At 39.3% G+C, this 23,787-nt stretch overlaps 1 protein-coding gene across 2 annotated transcripts in view; it reads left to right on the forward strand.

Annotated features, from left to right (window-relative positions):
• The window catches only part of GLIS3 (GLIS family zinc finger 3), a 452,058-nt gene that overhangs the window by 349,246 nt on the left and 79,025 nt on the right, over positions 1-23,787 (forward strand). For both annotated transcript variants that reach the window (XM_059656776.1, XM_059656775.1), the window contains one exon: positions 2,753-2,863. In XM_059656776.1, the coding sequence (XP_059512759.1) occupies positions 2,753-2,863 (111 nt within the window). The remainder of the gene's footprint in view (positions 1-2,752; positions 2,864-23,787) is intronic.

Genomic DNA, 23,787 nt, shown 5'->3' on the forward strand with positions numbered 1-23,787 from the left:
GGCTGTCATAGAGTAGATTTTAGTACAGCGAATGATCACTACAGTTTGGGCATTAAATTAAGTATTCAGATATCAAAATGTACTAAGACACACAATATACAGATTTACAGTCATGAGCACACGAAACAATTTATTCTTGTATTGTTACTTAATAATTATTGTATTATTATTTTCCATACCAAGAACTGTACCTTTTTTTTTCTTATTCTGGTTCTTTTCTTCTTGACATAAACATGTGGAGGCTGGCATGGGTTTTGAGAGTGAATGTGGCCTTTTGCTTTAGAAACCCGCTGGTATTTTCACCTTTAAGTAATCTAAAAAGAATCAGCAACTCTTTCCCTAGGGCTCAGTTTTATGATTTTCATTATCACACCTTCTTAGAGCATTTACAGATGTTTTTTCTAGACTCCACACTCGCTTTTATATTCTCAATTATGTTGAATGTTCTTCTTCGAATGTCTCAGGTTTTGATGCCATTTTCCTTATATGAGGCCAGGTAGACTGTATGTAATTTCACTTCACTTAAAACCATCAGGATAAATGCATTATACACATCACAGATCTCTTATCCCACACTCTTGCAAATAATGTATTCATGACAGTACTTTTTCAGTGTTAACATTCTGATGTCTATTATTAAACTACACCGGAATTTGAATTTCGAAAAGATACTGTGATTTCTACACACCTTCTCATACATATTTAATATTCTTCTGACGTTATAGTTGACATATTTATTAAATTTTATATTAGCCTCTATTAGTCATATTGATAAAAGTCATTTTAACTATGTCACATAACCTTTCTAAACAGAAATATCTCCTGATATACATAAATGTGATGGTTTGCCTAGTAAATATCTGAAATATAATTACAGTAATATGGATATAAGATTGACCCTTCCTCCTCCAGCTGAATTGAATTAAGTGATTTTAGGACCAACAGAATAGAATATTAAATGAATAAATTTGGTGAATAGCAGTATGTTTTTAAAGGTAGAAATAGGAAAAAAGAATATATTATGTTAAAAAAAATGCCCTATTTTGTATGTCTAAAATGGTCTGGGTAGAATCCAATAAATTTTTCAATTTATCATTAAACATTATCATGGAAGAATGAACATTCATGAGACAAGATTGTCTTGAGAAATTGCTTCTACTCTAGCTAGTTATCTGTAGTTTGAAAGAACTATTGTGAGGCTAAGTGTTAGGGTTCTACTATACCCTTCTTTGCTTGGAGCTAATTTTAGCTAACCAAACTTCAGAGCATTTTCTAAAATCATTTTGGAATTTTAAAAAATATCCTTTTTTAAAACTTTTGAGGAAAGCTACCTAAGATAATGATTTTATGATTCAGTTCAATGCAATAGCTTTTAAAACTCAGCTATTTTTATTTTTTAAAAATCACTTCTTTATTAAATATTTTTAAAATGTATTTTCTATTGTTGATAGTATTACAGATATCTCCCATTTTCTCTCTTTTCCCCCCCTCCTCCCAGCCCTTACCCACTCCCCCTAGGTCTTCACTACTCTATTGCCATGTGCATGGGCTATGCATATAAGTATATAAGTTCTTTGGTTTATCTCTTCTCATCCCTCATACCTCTTCACATTGAGGTATGTCAGCCTGTTCCATACCTCCGTGCTTTGGGTCTTATTTTGTTGAAGTCATCATTTTTACTTTTAAGATCCAAACTACTATGGTTTAAATTTTTATTGTGTTTAACAAATTGATGTGCTCTCTTAAAATCATAGAGAAATGAAACATTTGTTTTAAAGAGCAAACTGTAGTTGCTGAAAGAATTTGTTATTTAAATTTAGGTGTTCGTTCTCTTTCAGTAAGTACTCCTTATGCTAAATGCTGTCAGAATTTTGGATAAAATACCTTTCTTCACTAAGTGAATTCTTTACTTACAGGAAAATGGTTTTCCCATAAAGATTACTGAGTTCATAATTCTAACCTTGAATAGTTTTAATTCAGTTTTTTGTTAGCATATTAATACCCAAACGGAAGTAATTTTACAGTACAAAAATAAAAAGGATTCCAGAGTTAGCCTTAAGCTCCACACTTCACATTGCTCAGGAGCAGGGGGGATTGGAGTAGCAAAACTTCTGTTCTCATCACACTCAACCAAGGGCTTATTCATATACCCAAGGCTTAGTACCATGACTTCTCTACAACTAATACCATTAATGTCCCTCTGGCTGATTTTTCATGTGTCTGTTGTTTGAAACCTGTCTCCTACTCATTTTCTACTAATTTTCCCTTTTAATTCTCTCCCTCTCTCTTTCTGAATCAGGTTTCTTCTGAAACATTCCCAGTCTTTTCTGGACTTTTCTACAGCTTCTTTATACCTGAACTCTTAAAGAATATGTGTTTCCTAGTTTCTGACAGTCCCAATGACTGTTTTCAGGGGAACATAACTGTAAGTATGACCAGAGATGTTTAATAATAATTTCCATGTTTAAAAAATGCCACAAGAGATTCCTGTAAAAGTGCACTCTATGGCAATCTCTTAAAAATCATCAAAGATAGGCAGTCTCTCTGTTTCTTGAAAGTTTACTCTCCTTTCTGCCTTGATGCAAACTTACTGGGCTTTCTCATTAAAATGTCCAAGTATTACCCAACATTTCATATCAGTCGGTTGGTAATCGCTCATGCTCTGAAGCCAATAAATAAGTCTTTGAGTAGACCTTCCCCAGTTACTTTTAGGATTTAACCACAGCCATTTCTTTTTGTCTTTCTTATTTAGAAACCTTATGCTTGTCAGATTCCAGGATGCACCAAACGCTACACAGACCCAAGTTCCCTAAGAAAGCATGTGAAGGCTCATTCTTCCAAAGAACAACAAGCGAGGAAAAAGGTAATTTTAAAAAAGAAGTTACTCAGTCAGAAAAAGCAGTTAAATTCTTGAAAACTGGGAGCTTCTGCAGGACGTTGGAAATTCGTATACGTCTCAAGGTGTGATATGTGTTAAACTCTGCAGAGAGAAATCTTCCATGAAATAACAGGCATACTTCATTTTATTGGGCTCTGTTTATTGCTCTTCCCAGGTATTGTTTTTCATAAGACCATCCACCAGCCAAAAGATTGACTCCCTGAAGGCTCAAATGATGGTTAGCGTTTTTTAGCAATAAAATATTTTCAATTAAAGTACGTACATTTCTTTTTAGACATAATGCTACTGCACACTTATAAGACTATACTTACTATATGTATCGGGAAACCAAAAAATACCTGTGGCTTGCTTTATTGCAGGGCTCTGGAACCAAACCTGAAATGTTTCTGAAGAATGCCTAAAATAGCAAGGTTGTGATGTGTATAGTTGATATAGCCAGATATGAATTTCTGGGGAGAGCTTGTAGAATAGGAATCAGAGAAAATTAAGTGTAAGTCTCCTAAATTGGAAAGTAATAAAAGGCTTTTATGGAAATTAAGTTCAAATAACAAGAATATTGAATTAGAAAAAACAGCACAACAGAAATCCTGTCTGGAGATAAGTGCTTTTTCATAAAATATCGATAGGCTAGAATAATTTTAACTCCGATGATGAAGAAGGTAGGTTAATCTCTAGGATGAGTAAGAATAGAAGCATTCCTCCATGCTTAGAAAAATAATATTTATTGTCCTGGCCAATTTTGCTCTGTGGCTAGAGCATCAGGTCTTGGATGAAAGGGTCCATCCGGGTTTGATTCTGGGGTCAAGGGCATGTATCTGGGTTGCAGGTTCCCCGCCCTCAGGGCATGTATGGGAGGCAATCAATTGATGTGTCTCTCTTGCATCGATGTTTCTCTCTCCCCCTACTCCCTCCCTTCCACTCTTTCTAGAAATCAATGAAAAAAAAATATCCTTGGGTGAGGATTTAAAAGAAATGTTCCTTAATAGGTACTGCATATGAAAATCTGGGAAAGGAATTGAGCCTAAAATTACATAGACATCAATGAGGGATCAATATATCTTTCAAAGTTTATAGAAGTCATAGTATCTCAGGTTTAGAAGCAATGCTAAAGATCAGCCAGCCAACCCACCTGGCTTGTTCTCCTGACCCCATAAGACCTCCAGCAAGTGGTTGGCTGTGCTGTGCTTCAATGCCTCAAGAGATGAGGAGCTTACCACCTCACAAGGCATTTCCTAATAATTGAGTTTGTAAACTTTGGGACCAACAGGTATCCTCTGACCATGGCAGAAAATATGTTGACTTGACTGTGGCTTTTTTAATATTTCATTTGTGTTCAGGTGGGTGCCTGATTCATTTAAGGGCCCTTCATAACACACTTAAGGGAAGTTTAAGACTCAACTTATTTCAAGTGATTGAACCTCTTGGCCATGGTTTTCAAGCAACCATGACTTCTAGCTACCTAGAATCTTGTATTCTTTCATGGTTTATAGGGATATAACCTTTTTATGTTAAAAAATGCTCTGTAGTCTTTTTGTTATTCTTCCTTGGGTATTAGCACAAAGCCAGTTAGTTGAGGGCTTATATATGGAATAATTTAACCTCTTCCCTATTAGAAATATGCCTGTTAGAAGGATGTGATAGATATTATTTTTTTTAAATCGTTATTGTTGTAAGTCTTACATATGTCCCTTCCTCCCCCCCCCCCAAATTGACCTCTTCTAGCCTGTCCCCACCCCAGGCCTTCACCACCCTATTATCTGTGTCCATGGGTTATGCATATATGCATAGAAGTTCTTTGGTTGATCTCTTCCCACCCACCCACTCTTCCCCATCTTCCCTCTGAGGGTCAACAGTCTGCTCTATGCTTCTATGTATCTGGATCTGTTTTGTTCATCAGTTTATTTTATTCATTAGATTCCAAATATGAGTGAGATCATATCTTCCTCTGACTGGCTTATTTTGGTTAGCATAATTAGGATATTCTTAATTATATACAAACCCACTCTAGTAAATCAATTGTTAAAATCATTTTTTTCTCTATAAATATAGTTAGGTCTCTTTAATTAGAATCCCAATAAATTGATAATAGATGATTATTATCAACATATAATAGAATCAACAATAATAGATGATCATTTGGTGTGGATTAGATATATTCTTTTATTTTAAAAGAGCAATGGAGCTGCTAAATGAGTAGTAATATTATAATATAGATAAAGTTGTAAGGAGATGTTTAATATTCTTTTTTTTTTAAATCCTCACCAAGGATATTTTTTCCACTGATTTCTGGAGAGAATGGAAGAGAGGGAGAAGGAGAGGAGAGAGAGAAACATTTATTGGTTACCTCCCATACATGCCCCTACTGGGGCTGGAGAACCTGCAACTGAGATACAATGCCCTTGTTCAGGAATCAAATCCTTGACCCTTTGGTCTGCAGATGGATGCTCTAACTACTGAGCAAACAGCCAGAGCAATATTGTTAAAATAATACATCATTGTTGCATACATTAACGTTTAGCAGGACTACTGCCTAATGGTTTTTGTCTTTGTCTGTGTATATCTTATAAACTTGAAGAGATAAGTTGTGTTTGTTAAAAACAAACAAACAAAAACCTCTTGCTGAGAGTGTTTTCCCCCTGAATATGACCATTCTCCAGATCATAATTAGGTTTTACTGTAATGGCAAATCTGACCTGAAATTGGAGAGCACCTTCATAGATAGTAACAGTTGTCATGGACATGACAGAATACAAGTCCCATATCGAGAAAAATAAGCTACAATATGTAGTGACAGTAGGTATGGAAACATAATGTACATTTTCAGGAATTGTTAATGGTTTCTATTGTTCAAATATGGTACATTTCAGCCTCTATAAAGGAAGAGTAGTTTATGTGAAAGATCCTCAGAGCACTAATTTAAAAAATAAAATCAGACTTTAAGATTACACATTATAAATTTATAGACAATTTGCAGACAAACCTTCAACAGGCAATCTAGTTAACAAGGAACAGTATTATAATCTAACTAGAGGCCTGGTGCAGAAATTAGTACATGGGTAAGGTCCCTAGGCCTGGCTGGCAATCAGGGTTGATTTGTAGGGCAACCATGGGACAGTCAGGGGCCCCCGCTGGCACCTGCCTTGGCTGGCCTAGGCCTGTGGGCTGAGGGCAGCTCCTGCGTTGAGCATCTGCCCCCCTGGTGGTCAGTGCGCATTGTAGCAACTGTTTGTTCCACTGGTCATTCCACTGTTTGGTCAATTTGCATATTAGGCTTTTATTATATAGGATGTCAAGTATTTCAGTATTGTCATAATTTTATCTTAAGTAAAATAACTTTTTGTCTCTCCGATGATTTAGCTTTTGATGCTCACTCAGTTTTGTGCAGATGGTTGAGTTGGATTTGGTTGACTTTCATTGCCTGGTCTTTAGTGACAAGTTTACTGTGTTTACTTTCTGAATTCTAACCTGTCTTTTTAATCTGAAGATTTAAAAATCCTTTATAGATCTATGATGGATTAATTTATGGAAATTAAAATGAAAAAAATTGTTTCACCCAATAAAAAGAGGAAATGTCACTCCCAGGAGAAACAGTGCTAATAAACCTGAAATCAGTCAATCCGCATGTTCGAACCTTGTGCTGGTGTACTAGTGTATAATATTTACATGGTACAGTGTTGTTACTAGACCTTGGAGAGATTCTAATTGCTAACTCACATCAGGGCTTGGTATTTGAAATATTTCCTGGCAGCAATAATAAAAAAAGTAAGAAACAATAAACCTTTTAAGGCAGAATTAAGATTATTTACGACTTTAATTAAAATTGAAAACTGGCATCATTTCAAAAAAGCCTTTACAAAAATGTGAATTCATCAAAAATAACCATAAAAATTCCAAGGTGATAAAGGCACAGTGGAGTAATGGTCCCAGCCCTAGGGAATTGTTTTGTTGAAAAGAATAAAACCCTTTCTGTCACACCCTGTTAGTCATGGACTCATTTAATATCCCTGGCCTGTCTGCCTCTAATCCTTTTTTTTAACCCCTCTCCACCCCAGACACTAAATGACATTATTTTGGTCTTAACGTTGCTGGCTTTATGAGGTCCGACTCTGAAATCAGGGCCAGTGACAAGGCACCTTGAGCTTTAAGACAAATGTTTATAAGGAAGGGCAGAGATCTTTTAAGCTATGCCCTGGCCATTGTCATGTGGCCCTTTCCCATACCTGTTGGATCCTACTAAAAACCAAGAACGTGAAATCTCAGCTAAATATTATTTATGCAGAAAAAAAGAAAGAAGAAGAAGGGGGAAAACACCTCTCTACAAAGGAATTGGGATAATTTGTCTCATTGCATTCAGGGAGTAACTTTTCTCTTTGTCTAATGCGTGCACACCCACACATCCCATCAGCTATGTGCAGGCTTCTTCCGTGGAATGTGCTTTGCAGATCTCGAGTTTATTAAATAGAGGGCTACACAGATAAATGAGTAGGGAAATACTCAAATCACCAGTGAAGGTCTCTAGTGAGAGTAGAATCTAGCCTGCTGAGCTGAAGGTAGAGTCTATCCTCCAGCCCTGGCTGACAATGGGTGGTGAAATGAGAGAAAATTAAGGCAATGAGCCACTTGGAATTTTCCTCAAGGCTGTGAGCTTTATCAGAATTTTTCATTTTCACCTTGGAAGTGCCATAAGCAGGGGAGTTTCCTTCAACTCTGGCCCATTATCAAAATGGACTTTTTAAAAGTGAATGCAAAGAATGCTGGGCCAACAGAGATGACATGACTCTTCTGTCCATTTCACTCTTCCTCCATTCCAGACTTTCAGTGTGATCTGTTAAATGTTTGTTACACGTTCACCTTCGGCCCACCGTGGTTGATGACTTTCACTTCGGGGATCTCAATGCAAGCTGTTTTAAACCAAGCACAGCTTTTGAAACGTGTGTGAATGCAGCATGTATTATATTTCCTACTTAGAGAACAGCTCTACTACTAAATAGCTTCCTGGCTAGAATAGAGCAGCTTATTTAATGCAACGCTGTTCACATGGAATTGGCAATTCTTTGGAATCTGTTCAGAGCCATATACATTCAAAACTGTAAACAATTTCATTAAGCACCATGTAGGTTAACTTTGCTCTGTGCAGTTGTTGGAATCTTAAAAACTAATGTGAAAAAATAGTTTTCCCTAAATGGAAGCTTGTGTTAGAAGAGCCAAGAGGCTCACTTTTCTGTCGGTTGTTTACTGTTACCATCTACATGGGGGATGGCATGCACAGTGATCCATAATCAGAGGCCTTCCCAGATTGTGGCAATCCCCTCCCTCCCTCCTTCCCTTTCTTCCTTCTCTGCTCAGGAATAAACTAAATCACTCCAGCTCCTAATGGAATGTCAATAATGGGCACATATCATGGACATATAATTTCAAGATGAGCTAACTCCCTTCCCTTCCTCTCACATTTAAGAAATCATATTGGAATTGGAGTGAGAGAGATGCTATTACAGGACTGATGTTAAAACAGCACTAATATGTTTGTTTTTTTTTAAGCAAGTCACTAACGTCTATGCTTGTTAACAATTGCCGGTAACAAATTATTGGTATCACACCTCTAAACAATGGTAAGAGATACTGCCTGCCTGAATGTCTTGGTGCCTCAGTTAAGGATAACCGATTTCAAGGAAGGCTCTGGGTATGCTTTTGTAAAACAAATATTTTTTTGGTTCAAAATAGTGATGCTAACTAATAATTAAATTTAAAGGAGAAAAAAAGGTCAAGTTAATCCTAGGCCTACAATACTGATTTGGATTTTAAACCAGTTGTCTGGCGGCTTCTGTTTTAAGCAGATCCAATGTATAACCAGCTATGCTTTCGAGAGCATTTTGATGGCACATGGTGGTTGGAGTTGTTTAAAAGGAATTGAGAACTCACATTTGGGGGTGGGAAAGTGGTGGGCAGGAGCAGTTGTCCATGAGAGTAAGTAGTGAGAAAAGGCTTATGTTCTTTTCTGAAGAGATTGGAGAAGCTGGCTTCAGCCTTATAAATACAGAAAAATAAATGCCATCATCTCTGGGCCTAGTGGCCCAGTGCATTTTTTTAGCTCTTAAACGAATGTTTCCCAAAGTGTGTTCTTTGGAACACATTCCACAGGATGTTATTCAATATTTACCTTTAAAAATTTTTTGCTGTCCTATTAATCTGAGAAATGCTGAGTTAAATAATATTTAATGGTTTCCTTCTTGCAAGAGTTCTCAGACCCTTGGATATACCAATACTCCAGGGGGAAGATAACAGTAAGCATTGCTCAAAATTACTTGGCCAACAATCTTCTTTTTCCTCTTGAGCTTCTCATCAAGTTGCTCTTCTAGTAAATTACTTGAGGAATATAGTCTCAAGTGCTTTTATTTATTCCATTCAACAAATATATATTAAGTAGGTACTATGTGTCAGGCACTGCATTAGACCCATAGATGCGAGTGTATATATGACAGACACATACATTCTCTGTCCTCAAAAAGCCACCTTGCCTTGGTGAAGTCCAACAACAATAGAAAGGTAAACAGAAAATCTATAATAATAAAAGCGTAATATGCTAATTAGACTGGACAGCCAAATGACCTTCTGGATGACCTTCCAGATGAAGCTGCAGCAGCAGGGGCCAAAGCAGAGGCTCTTAGGGGTAATCAGGCGGGCAGGTGAGCAGTTAGGGATCATCATGCAGAGTGATTAGGGGTGATCAGGCAGTTAGGGGCGATCAGGCAGGCAGGCAAGTGGTTAGGGGCGATAAGGCAGGCAGGCAAGTGGCTAGGGGCGAACAGGCAGCAGGGGAGCAGTTAGGGGTAATCAGGTAGGTAGGCAGAGGTGGTTAGGGGGGATCAGGCAGGGAAGCAGGTGAGCAGTTAGGAGCCAGCAGTCCCAGATTATGAGAGGGATGTCTGTTTGCCGGTTTAGGACATCCTGCAGTCGGACTTCCCCTGAGGGGTCTCAGATTGTGAAAGGGTGCAGGCCGGGCTGAGGGACACCCCCTCCCCCCCCCGTGCATGAATTTCATGTACCGGGCCTCTAGCAGTAACATAAGTGCAAGCAAGGTAACAGCAAGGGCATTGAAATTGAGATTACAGAGGGGGACCTACTGAGGTGAGATGGTCAGGAACTCATTGAAATGACCACTTTGGAAAGGAGAAGAATGTATTAGTTGCAAAATTTTTAAAAGCACTACCTAAGTCAAAATTCTATACCTTCCTGTTTGAGCTTCTTTTAAAAGAACCTGGTACTGTCCGGCCCATGTGCATCAGTGGTTGAGCGTCGGCCAGGAGGTCACAGTTCAATTCCTGGTCCCGGCATATGCCTGGATTGCGGACTTGATCCCCAGTAGGGGGCATGTAGGAGGCAGCTGATCAATGATCCTCTCTCATCATTGATTTTTCTATCTCTTTTTCCCTCTCCCTTTCTCTTTGAAATCAATGAAAATGTATTTTTAAAATTATTAATAAGATGTAATTTTTAAAAACCTGAGCACAGTAGTATTCAGGATCACTGTAGCTTGTTATAATCGCACTTTTCTGCAGCCTGTCCTCAATCATGGTTGCATCGAAGGGACTGGATGCTAGAGAGCAAAATGGGTAGCTTACATCTCCCACCTAAGAAAAGGGCTTGGATGGTTAGTATTTGTGGTTCACAAGTGAGGCCGTTCACCAGCTCTGAGGATTTAGAAACAAGACCTGAGCTTGCCCTCCTGGAGATTTCATTCCAACAGGAGACACGTGGAGACACTTGCTTTCAGTGCAGTAGAAGAAATGCTGTGATCCATTTGCATAAAAAATGCTTAGGAACATGGTTTCTGAGAGTTCCTTTGGAAATGATGGAGATTCTTAAGTCGTAGGCTCTGTTGTTTGAAAGCAAGGGGGATATCTTTGGGTTTTTACATTGCTCTCGATTACATTATAACACTTTGTCTTGAATGGTAAAGTAGTTTTATTTCTCTTCCCCCTCAAAATTCTTAATTGGGACAAAAAAAGTAGGGGTGTTTGGCACAGCTCTGGCCAACTATGCAAGGGATGAGGACCCTGTGACAAGTGCTTTAATGAGCAGTGGAAGCTGTACAGTGCCTAGCACAGCTACCTTATGGAAATAGTTCCTACATAATTGCTTTTTTGATTGATGGACTGTCGGACAGAAGCCTTTCAAGCTTCTCATTCCCTTTCTCTTGCTAGATTTTGTGGATTCTCTATGAAAATGATTTTGGAATAAAAGTATTTAACTCAGACTCTCTGCTGCCTAAATACAATGTCCTGAAATATCATGACATAGCTCACTATTGCCTTCTGGGGCGTTCACTCCTCATCTCCACGTCTGAAATGCTGTTTCCTGTGTGCAGTTATGCTGGTTCTGCTAGTTCTCATTTGTCTTCCCTTTTCAGCTTTAGTTGCGTTTTGTCTTTGATATCCATGGACACTCTTTTCCCATTTGTTAGCATCTTGGCTCTCGGAGCTGTGAAGATTTATTTTCAGGGTGACTTCACACGCAGGCTTGGATAAGTCTAATGTAAAAACTTCTCATGGTGGATACTAGGCAGGTGGCTGTGTCTTGAATTGGACGTCAGGAGGTATGGGCTTCTTTTAAGCTTTGCCATGAATTGCTTCGTGACTGAGCTTAAGTTACATTCCCCTGGTTTTTCTATTTCCCCATCTTTACAGCTAGCTTGAAAGGCAAACACAGGGCCTCAGAGGTAAAAGGGTAGCTATTTCAGTCGAACGCATTGTTGTATCACATACCTGCAATCCAGGGCAGTGTATTGTGACTGACAACAGAACAACAGTGTACTTGGAAATATTTTCCTTCCTGAGAACTATTCTTTTAGGTGGAATCATTTTTCAGCGAGTACTATAGCCAGTCTTCCTCGGTTATATAGATGCTCGATAGCAATGGGTAGTAAAAAGATGCAAACAAGGGAAATGAAGCTGAGACCCAAACTGGAGGGAATTAAAATCAAATTTTAACCAATGATATTTGGTTCTATTCAGGGATCCATGGCGGGGGGTGGGGGGGTGGGGGGGTGGGGAGGGGGTCCATGAATGGATGAATAGGTTTTAGGAAGCTCATGAAATCCCAGAAATTATGGGGAAAATGTTTTTCCCCCCTAGGGAAAGGCTCCATAGAGTTCACCGATTTTCCAAAATTAAAGCACTCTGGTGATTTCCCCCACTCCCCAAAAAGAGACAAAAGAACTGCCACAAAGGGACACAGATAAATTCTGGGAGGTGGTGAATATGTCTGTCACCTTGATTGTAGTGATGGTATCACAGGTGTTAACATTATGTGCAAAGTCATCAAATTGTGCACTAAATATATAGAGTCTTTTTGTATATGAATTATACCTCACTAGAGCTGTCTAAAATAAACAAACATAAAACCATGTGAGCCCAAGCAGTGCAGGACTCCTAGTGACTTTCCCCATAGATCTCACACTCATAAAGACTCTGCCCAGCTAGTAAGATTTACTGCCCCAGAGGATTGACTGCGGCTTACTCAGCATTTACCCTCAGTGTGTTATTTTGCTAAGCCCCTGGGTGTGCAAAAAATGGTAAGATGCACCCTTTTTTCTTGAGACAATCTGAGGTATTAAAATTGGATTTTGACAAGGGGTGGGCTGATTATACAGATAGTATGTTGAAGTGGAGAGTGGAGAGTGTACTGGTTAGGACAGTAAGTACTTTTGTAAGATTCAATGGAGGTCTGAAAGAGGTTAGTAGCATTTGGGGTAAATATGAGTGGACAGGGAGCGTTGATGAATTGAAATCCAGGAGTGAGGAGAAGAGAAGATTCAAGATGGTGCCCACGTTTCTAGCTCCCAGGATTGGGTGAGCAGTCCGCAGGTGGAATTTCTTCCTTCAGGAAACCTCACGTCTGTTGTTAAGGCCTTTCAACTGATTGGATTAAAAATCAACTGATTGTAGATGTTAATCACATCTAAAAAAAATACCTTTACAGCAAACGTAGATTAGTGGTTTATTGTGTAACTGGGGACTAGAAACTAGCCAAGTGGACACATAAAACTGACCATCACACCCATAAATTCAAACCCATTATGTTAAAATTTAACTGAGTTACTTTATTTGAAGGTGACACTAGCCAAATGAAAATGGAGCATGTTGAACCTCAGAGTATAATTTATATTAGTGCAAATTGATTATTCATTAGGAAAACAGAAGGAAATTAATTATTGGATATACCCAGTAGCACTCCCTTTCACTATACCATTGACAGTTCAAAGGAAATTTGTTTATGCCAATTAATTTTTCCCCAATATATTTTTTCCTTTTTATTGGGTTTATTAGGGTGACACTGGTTAACAAATTGTACAGGTTTCAGGTATATAATTCTATAATACATCATCTGTATATTGTGTTGTGTGTTCACCACTCCAAGTCAAGTCTCCTTCCATCACCATTTATCTCCCTCTATATATACCCTCCTCCACCCCTCCCCACTCCCCCTCCCCCCAGCAATCACCACATGGTTTTAGTGTCCATGAGTTTTTTTCTCTTTGTTTTTTTTTTTTGTGTGTTCAATCCTTCTACCCCTCCCAGCCGCCCTCCCCCCCTCCCCCACCACCCACCACCACCATTGCCCAGACAGCTGTCAGCCTGTTCTCTATGAGTCTGTCACTATTCTGCTTGTTACTTCATTAGATTCCTTATATGAGTGAGGTAATATGATACTTGTCTTTCTCTGACTGGATTATTTCACTTAGCATAATGCTGTGCAGGTTTATCCATGCTCTCACAAAGGGTAAGATTTCCTTCTTTTAATCAGCTAAGCATTATTCCATTGTGTAAATGTACCCATGCCAATTAATTTAAAGACACTGTACAAAGAATGTAAAAGAAGTTTATACTTTAAGCAAATAAGTGGATACTTTTTTAACTACATTTTGTGTTGTATGTCAGAGAATTTATAGAATCATGTAAGTTCATCATAATGTTAATTTTTAAATGAGTCATTTTTGTCATAAGTTTATATCATACATTTGTTAATACAGTGTTTATATCATATTAAATGAAATAATGACAGTAAGACACTTAGCATGGTACCTGACACATTATTCTTGCCCAATAAATGTTAGCAACTATGGCTAAAATTAACTCATGTTGTCTATTAAGTGTTTCTAAGAGAGAAGACAAGTGATTGTTGAAAATTTAGTAAGTTGGTTTTCTCTACTCCAGATTCTTCCATTAATTTAACTGAGATTTTAGCTGTTTGAAAACAATTAATGGAAACTGAGATTGTGGCATAATTATGACTTGTTCGTATAATCACTTTGTGTTTTTGTAAATATAAGAAACACATTTGTAGTCATGTATATAGGTTTTAAAATCTCACCCCGACAAACTGACCATCCTGATGCCTGTGTCCATCCAGAGAATCCACGTGGCTGGGTTGGAAACCACTGCCATTTGTCAGTTCTCCCCTAGATACCGTTTTGTGAATGAGAGGTGGGTGGTATTGATTTCATACAAAAGAGTTTATTTCTGTGCCCATTTTAGACGTTGGTTGTTTCCTGATTTTGCCTTTTCTAGATTGGCAGGAGACCTCTCCTTATTTCTTTGTTATTAACATTATTTGGTATTTTATTTCCTCTAGTGTAAATTATCTGCTTATTTCTTCTGCATATGGACTTCTGAGCCATGCACCTGGATTCTAATCCCTACACCACCAGTTTTAATGATATAACCTTGGATGAGTTATTTAATATCTCTGAACTTCAGGCTCTCATTTGTGAAATCTGGAGAGTGTCAGCAATCCCATAGGTTGGCTGTAGCTTCTATTGAGAAACCGTGCACAGTGCTCACTGCAGTCCCGCCTTAGACAGAATGCAGTCCTTGGATAGGGAGTGGCTGTGCCCACAGGAGTGGGAGTTATGAGAAGGTGTTATGATACAGAGGGAAATGGCTTGTTGTCCTCCATTTCTGCTGAGGAAACTGACTTTAATTAGTGGTTTAAAGAGGTAGTGAGATAATAGCAAGAATTTTCTATAGGAAGAAGAGATTTTTTTCTTGCCCCAGTTGGTTTAGTTGGATTCTTGCTTGAGGAGAATTGACAAACAGATCTTCCAGGCACCACTGGAGTTGTACAAGTGGAATCCTCTCTCTGTCATTCAGATGTTTCCATAGTGACCATGGTAATAGAGATAAAGAAAGGGTCCTATTTCATCTTTGTCTGATGCTTTAACATTTTAGAACCATTTTGTATACATTATCTTACTTTATTCTTTTGGCCTTTGGAGTCAGAATGGATTTTTTATGACTAATTCTACTCTCTGTAGATTGTTTCTGAGAAAAGTTCGTAAATGGAAAGGGAGCTAAGTATGATGCCAAAGGTGGTATGCTGTTTTCCTACAAGCCGAAAGACTTAACAGAATGTGTGCCAGAATTAGTTAACACTGCCTTAATGAATAGCCGTCCATTAAATCTTGACATACTGTTTGCAATCTTGGCATTCCACAGAACATTTTGGCAAAAGATTATCCTCCCACTTAACAAATCCAGAGCCCTCCTTATAAACTGTAGCAAAGTGTCATATGACATCTCCAATACTCACTGTTTCCTCTGTTTGTTGAGTATGGACTAATTCTCTTGAGTTAACTGTTAAAGGACCAGAGATAGTTGCTGCCTCTCTCCGTAGGGCTGCTTTTTAAACTGGAATGGAAAGATGTTTTTCCCGAGTGGCTTTTTGGGATGGGTGCCTGCTGCATGGCCACTCACAGGGCCAGCTGTGGGCACAGCTGTAGTCCATCAGAATTAAAAGAATTCTTCCATCCGAATTATTGGAATCTTTAAATGTAATCTCATCCTCCCTGCAGACCAGAATGTGGAATCACATGTAGGAAGTCCCAAAAGATATTCATAAAGCCTCTTGGTGAACTCTTAAGCTTTCTAACTTTTAAGAAAATCTTTTATTGTTGTTATTTAGCAAGTCTAATATGTGCAAACATTCTTTATATTATTAGGTCCAAAATCTACCTTCTGGAGCACCAGCAGGCACATGGACTCTAGTCCTGTCTTCCATTATTGCTTATTCTTTGGCATTAATGAACTTGCTGTTGTATATAGAAATTCTGCATTAATACCCTCAGTTCCCTGCAATTTTTTCTTATTACCAAGCTTCCAGTTTTTTTTAACATATGGATTGCATTCCTTTCTATTCTATTTCCTTCATTCCATAGCACAGTTTCAACTAGGGTCATGTGAGACCTGCAATGTCATTTATTGGCTATTGAGGCAAGCATTGAGATTGAAAAGGCTGACAAGAGAACCAAAGTTTAAGGGCCTTACATATCATGCTAAGATGTTTAAACATAGACCATGGTCAGATCTATGATTTAGAAAGATAATTAAGGTGGTAACATGGGGGATGAATTAGGAATTTTAGGTGAAAGGAGATAAGAGAATTAGGTGGCAAATTTCTATTTATCCATGTTCTTTAGATATAGTGACACATCCAAATATGACTATATCCATCTAGGTTGTCATCAATTTCAGGTTTCTCAGTCTTGTCCAGGATGCTATCATGAGAGTCTTTGCTAAATATCTTGATGAATTGAAGGCTTATTATATGTGCAGCTTTCACTTAATGGTATTTAAAAAGGAAATGAGGATTCTCTGTTGTTCTCAACAACCCGATGCTAACTCCTGTTGACTGTCTTCATTCTGAACTGCTCACCAACTTATGATTCTTTCTAGCATCTTTCCAAGCTTGAAGTTAAGCTTTCTGGCAATAGAAGCATTTCTAGGCTTTATCTTTTTTGCCTTGTTGAAATTTGAGGTATGGATTTCCCTTTCTCCATTTTCTGGGCCTTATTTTCTTTGTACTTTCTCAAAACATACCTTTATAATCATATTTACATGTGTGTATTTTTGTAGCACAGTTTGTGTAGCCTTAGAACCTTGCTATTTTTCTCCAATGCTAGGTGTTACTCCTCTATCCCACCCTACTTCCAGTGATTATTTTTCTCACATTTCCCACTCAGCACTGTCACCTGTGGGAAATATAGAAGCCAGGTAGAAGCAGAGTTGTGATATACTTTATCATAGTTGCTTAACATTGGTGCATATCTTGCCATATATTTTTCTACCATATGTAAACATATCATGGGGCTCCTCTGTTTTGATTATTTTGTAAAAGTTTTTATTTATTGATTTTAGAAAGAGAGGAAGAGGGAGGAAGGGGGAAGAGAGAGACAGAGAGAGAGAGAGAGAGAGAGAGAGAGAGAGAGAGAGAGACAGAGAGACCCATCATTTTGTTATTCCACTTATGCACTCATTGGCTGATTCTTGTATATGCCCTGACTGGGGATCAAACCTGCAACCTTATTATATGGGGATGGCGCGCTAATCAACCAAACTACCCATTCAGGGCTCCTTTGATTCTTTTTACTCTGTAGAATATAGTAAAAATCACAATCACTGTCATGATTAGTTCTCCTCACTCAGTATTTGCAAGGACATTGCTGGACTCTGAAAAAGGAGCTTCAAAGGGGGAAAACAGATAAAGAAGTGGCAGAGGACAATAAACAAGAAGCTACAGTTCACTGCATTGCTTTGGGCCAGCCTAGCCTACAAGCACCAGCTATAGGATTTGGGTAATATCTACTCACTCTGGACTTTGAATACAAATTGTATTTTGAGATGACAGTGCCAAGGACATCCTTGACATGTCTTCATTTGTACATAAGCAAGTACAGAACTCAGTTTCATTTCTGTGTCTCAAAATAGCAGCCAAGGATGATCCATCCCCTCCTCCTTTGTAAAAAAAAAAACAACACAAAAAACAACTTACTCGTCTGTATGAAAAAATGTGTCCAGAACAAGTTCTCCAATTTCCAGGTCTTAAAAGCTCAGACACATCAGGGGGCACTAAATCATGGCCTAAAGGAGCAGAGGAACCTAATGCTTCATAATGTTTTCCCTACCTCCCATCTCCACCCTGATGGTGAGCCTCCTCCCCACCCCAGAAGGTAAGCTTGAAATCAATCAGAGAGTTCTACACAGCAGAGCATTCACACAGTACCAACTATATTTCTCCCACCATCAGTGATCGCAGGAAGGGGTGAATTGGCATTTAAAACACCCTGAAATAACATTATGTGTGCGATTACCCATTTTATTCTCGTCCCTCATGAAATAGGTTAAAGGAAATGGGAAGAAGAAGAATAACCACTCAATACCTGTGTAGAGCACAGTGTCCCAGGCAGTTTCATGTCTGTTAACCTCTTTCACCTTCACAATCACTCTGCACAGTTAGCGTTACAATTATTATTGTAATTCTGTTTTGAAGATGGAAAGCCTAAGGTTCAGAGAATCTCAATGAGTTTACAAGACACACTCAGTCAGTAGTAGAGCTGTACTCCAGCTGAGTTTTTCTGACTCTACATTTGGTCCTCCTTTGGCTCTACCATTCTTGCTATGGGGCTGTCTGATTTTCCAATGTGGGATATTTTGTAACTGGTCAAGTTCTTGGTGTGAGGGTCATTCCCAGAAGCTCTGCAGTGGCCCTCTGTTAGAAGATGGTGGCAGGGCCCTCACGCTCTAGAGCAGCGGTTCTCAACCTGTGGGTCGCGACCCCTTTGGGGGTTGAATGACCCTTTCACAGGGGTCGCCTAAGACCATCAGAAAACACATATATAATTACATATTGTTTTTGTGATTAATCACTATGCTTTAATTATGTTCAATTTGTAACAATGAAAATACATCCTGCATATCAGATATTTACATTACGATTCATAACAGTAGCAAAATTACAGTTATGAAGTAGCAAGGAAAATAATTTTATGGTTGGGGTTCACCAGAACATGAGGAACTGTATTAAAGGGTCGCGGCATTAGGAAGGTTGAGAACCACTGCTCTGGAGTTTCTTCCTCAAAATTCTCTAAAGCCCCTTTTTGGTAGTTGGGCCAATAGTACCCTATCCAAGTCAGGAACCCTGAACCCAGACTGGTACCAACAAGGGTACAGGCCCCCATTTCTGTCCTTTGAGGCACTCTCTCACCCTGTATGTTGGGTCATTAGGGGCCCTGACAATCTCTGGGATGATGCATGTCATAGGGTTATCTTGGGGCCTGGTACGTAGGTAATTCCAAGAATGTGGACTGGGAACTGACTACTCCTGCTGGCCAGTGTGGCATTTTTTAGCTGAATCACTTGGGATTGGACCTCTGGTGTAATGTGACATACTGATTTTGGTGACTCCAATTAGTCATATAGACAGGAACCCTGCATAAAGAAACTTTTGCCCAGTGCTCTGTATATCCTAGGGGATGATCCTAAAGGTGGCAGGAATTGCAAAGGGTCTAAGACAGGGGTGTGCAACCTTTTTGTGAGTGCATGCCAAAACCAGCAAAATCTCTGACTCAAAATTCTTCTGCGTGCCAACCCTAATTTTTTGAGAACATGTTATGCCTACTTGATAACTCTTAAGGTGTACATATGTGAAGAACCTTGAAGAAATAATAAAATTCATTCGAGCGACAAAAACACAGTATGTAATGATGAAAAATACATGTATTTTTTAATGTATACAAGTTATGTAAAATTATTTATTTATCTAAGATGCACCTACACTGAATTTATCTGAAAAATAAAAAAGTCGATATTAAGAAAAAAATTGTAAATGGAAGATTATAAGAGAGGGTTTTGCGTGCCAGCAAGAGTTACTGGCATGCCATGTTTGGCACGCATGCCAGGGATTGCCCACACCTGGTCTAAGATCTCTACCCTAGGAGTAGACTACTATTACTATGTTAGTATGCCACAGTTTCAAAGATACAGGCAGAAGACATGAAACTCATGGGTTAGAGACAGCTCTAGCTCTAGCTCAAGTATCTTCATTTTCTTATGCCAGCTTCTTAAGTCCCTATTCCCACAAGGTGATGCAAAAAGGGCCAGGTGATACTTGCATACTCAGTGGATTGTGTTACAAGAGGGAAATCCTGAGCTTAGGGAACCTGAATCTTTCATAATGGATGTAAGCATGTTACTTAGGAGGAAGACACTATGCAGTCAGTTTTCTAAAGCTGTTTGTTATAAAACATTCTTAAAAGGATAGTCCAGAAAGTCAGTCAGTACCTCGGCCCCCAAGACATGGAGAAATTTGAGAGACCCATGGAGAGTGCCTCTCAACAGTAGATCCCTTTTGCTCCCCTTGATGGCAGATGTACAAGAACAGCCCAACACTAACCCCAGCCTGCCTGGGAATGGCCCTAAATTGTCCCCCTGAAATAAAAGTGGCTTCTCAGTGAAAAGACTGAAGCCAGGAAGAAGGACCATGGATGTTTGGAAAACATGGTTGCTTGCCTTGTGGGTCTGTATATAATTCTAACCATGCCCTGCCTGTTTGTTTCAGATTCTACAGTCCTGCCTATGGACTGTGCCAGTTATCTCATGATTTGATTTGGGAATTCCACTCCTGTACCTACAATTATCTATTCCACTAGCCGGTTACAATGCTGAGAACCACCACCATTACAATCATTTTCCAGTTATGGGATTGTCTCCAGAAGAGCCCTGCATAATTGTGGGGGTTTTTTAGGCAAAGACAATGCAGCAGTCCCTTCACACCCATCAATATATCAATACTAGAGGCCTGGTGCAAAAAATTCTTGCACTGAAGGGGGGTGTCCCTCAGCCCAGCTTGCACCCTCTCCAATCTGGGACATCCCTCTCATAATCCGGGACTGCTGGATCCCAACCACTCACCTGCCTGCCTGCCTGATTGCCCCTAACCGCTTCTGCCTGCCAGCCTGATCACCCCTAACCACTCCCCTGCAGGCCTGGTCCCCCGCACCTGCCCTTCCTTGCTAGCCTGATCACCCCTAACTGCCCTCCTCTGCTGGCCTGATTGCCCACAACTGCCCTCCCCTGCTGGCCATCTTTTGGTGGCCATCTTGTGACCACATGAGGGTGGCCATCTTGTGCGAGGGCATGATGGTCAATTTGCATATTGCCTCTTTATTATATAGGATAGCATCTGTGTCTGTTCTCTGTGTATATTATGCAGGGAAGGTCTTTTTAATGGGGATATGGGTTCAGAAGAAGTGAAAAGTGATGAGTATACTTGGATCTGGGGAAGGTAGTTTCAATAGGGTCGCTGGGAGATAAAGGAATAGTTTAAAACCATTGGATAACAAGGCTGAGAAAAACACAGCATCAGGGAGCAATAAGAAAAATGAATGAGGTGGTACTTTAGAAGTCACTGCACAATTTATCCTGGAGCCCATCCTAGTATTGGCGTTTAAGAATAGGTTTTAAAATGGAGCTTTACTATTCAATTTCCTTGGATTTTTACAGAAATGTAGGCAGTATATTTTAAAATGGATGTCAGGGGAGTGATTTTAAAGGAACTACTCAAACACAGTTGTATTTGCTCACTTGTCAATGCCTCTCTTCCTTTTCAATGCCCAACTCAGCCTCAGCTGTGTGCACTGTACATGCAGAATCTTGAGCCCTGACAGTACATGCTGTCCATGGCCGTTGCTTCTTTGACCACATTCCTGTGCAGATGCTGCCACCACAAAAGACTAATTACTTGCATACAAGCCAGTGATATTTACATTGATATGGTTAAGTTAACTCTGTGGTGGTGAAAGCCTCAGTTTTTCATTTCCTGCCTGGTATTTGCAATGTGGAATTGCAACACTGCATTTACGTGCATTTTTGCCTTTAAAATGTTCTGTGGTGTTGCAACATTTGAGAAATTCCCAAGGATCCTTAATCTTCCTGCAAACACGGATTTATAAGCTAATGACCCACTCACTATCTCAGAGTAATCTCCTCGTGCCCCTGCTACATCATTCTGAGTTTGCCTTGTATATCTTTAGATAGTTTCTGTACTAATCTTTTAGTTTAAATTTTACCCTTGAGGATACCAACAAAAGGATGAAAAAAACAGATTTTTGAAAATAATTCTAGCTCCTTTCAGGAGCAATTGTTGAACTTAAAGATATTTTGTCTGTTGTTTTCCATGAAATCTCATTTAAAATATTTTATTAAGGTAAAAAGACTTACATTCAAGGCTAAGGACCAGTGAACAGTAGGCATGGCAACCAAGAAGCCATTTGGGAAGGAAAAAAAAATGCAGTAAAGAGTGTTTTAATCCTTAACTTTAATCCCTTTACTTCCGGTTCTCAAAATGAAATATAAATCAGGGACCGTGGAGCGCTGCAATTTTTGCCTGAATGGGATGTTGGCAAAAGAGGATTAGTAATGGACAGACGTGTTTAAAGAATTTATTCACACAATTTGTTGTAAAACTTTTGAGACCATGAGTGACCAGTTCCTTTGAGTGGCGTCAATGAGAACCAACAAAACATACTTTGAAACTGATTAGAGAGTTGGCGCAGGGGGACACCCCTCTTTGCTGTTATTGTTACATCATTTCAGCCTGTGGTAATGACATGAGAAACCAAGGAATTTGCTTCATTCCCCAGTAGGGAGGTAGGAGACTAGGGGGTGGGGGTGTCTGGTTGGTAGAATAGAGATATTCCTTTGATCTTCAAAATACGAGGGAAAAATCAAGTCACCTGTGTTTCACATGCTACCTTTCCTTGATGTTTGATTACTATGGGAGTCTCACACAGACGTGTGCTTTCCACTTCAACAGATCTTGGGTTTCTGCTAAGAAGCACAGGCTTCAGTGTCTGGATAATAAAGCAGAATTTTCAGAAGGATAGATTATTATTATTCCTTAGTGTCTCTACTTTTTGTTTCTAAGATTTTCTTTTACGTGAAATAGTGCTGACTTGTTAATTTCAAATTAAAAATATCTAATTTTCTTTCTTTAAAGTCATGTCAAAAATATGCCCCCCCTACACACACACACACACACACACACACACACACACACACACACTGCCTTAAAATGTTGGTTGTTTGATTATACACATCTATTTTCTCTAGTTCTATTTTGGAGAATTATTGGGGATGAAAGGGAGACATATCATTTTATGGTACTTTCCCTCAGTGTGTACATATATAGAGAGAGTATTTCTTTGATAAGTGTATTTCTAGTGGACAGGGCTCTTTGTAAAGATCTGGAGTAGCTACAACTGGTACTGGTTTCCTCTAGTGTCAGAATGTGAAACTACTTCCAATAATAACATCTTCCCAAGGGAGCTAATAATAATGACAGAGAAAACAACATGAGGCCCTAGCCTAGAGCATTTGAGAGTGGAGTCAGACACAGCAGAACGATGTGTTTGGAGTTCCTTGTGGACTTGAGAATAAAAGCATTTGTGGCAGGACACAGGGAAGAAAAATAGCACCATGTTCTCTAGCATAGAGGACATTGTGCTGCGCAGACAGCACCTGTTTCTGCTTCCACATCTTGGCCTGGTCTCCTTTCTCCTCATTCTGTCAGAGCCAGCAAGACCCGTGTAGTCTAGGACAGAGCTTCTGAGATACAATCCTGGTATCAAGAGTGGCTGCCAGCAGTCCTCATCATCCTTCCACACTGCCCTTGGGTTTCTGGTGTTCTAGTCTAGATTTTTGGGGCAGGGTTTATTATTATTATTATTGAGATTGGATTTTGCTCATTGCAGGGGGTGGATGGTAATAAGGAAGACAAAATAAAGTCAGTGTCCAGAGGAGGAACAGCAGATTCTAAACATGAAAATGGCTTTGGCAGAGGCTGCATAGACTGCAGGAATCCATAGATGGGAGGAGTCCAGGTCCTGTCTTGGGCTTCACCCCGCAGAGCTTCTCTGAACCAGGTCTTCTTGCCAGAGTCCTAAGAGAAGAGCTCCATTGCACCAAAGCATTGAGAGCACATGTGGTTCATGCATCACTAAGATGTACTGTTCTCAGATGAGAGAGTGGACATACCTTCAGTAAAATGCTTCTGTG

This window comes from Myotis daubentonii, chromosome 11 (genome assembly GCF_963259705.1).
Source record: "Myotis daubentonii chromosome 11, mMyoDau2.1, whole genome shotgun sequence".
Classification (NCBI taxonomy): domain Eukaryota; kingdom Metazoa; phylum Chordata; class Mammalia; order Chiroptera; family Vespertilionidae; genus Myotis; species Myotis daubentonii.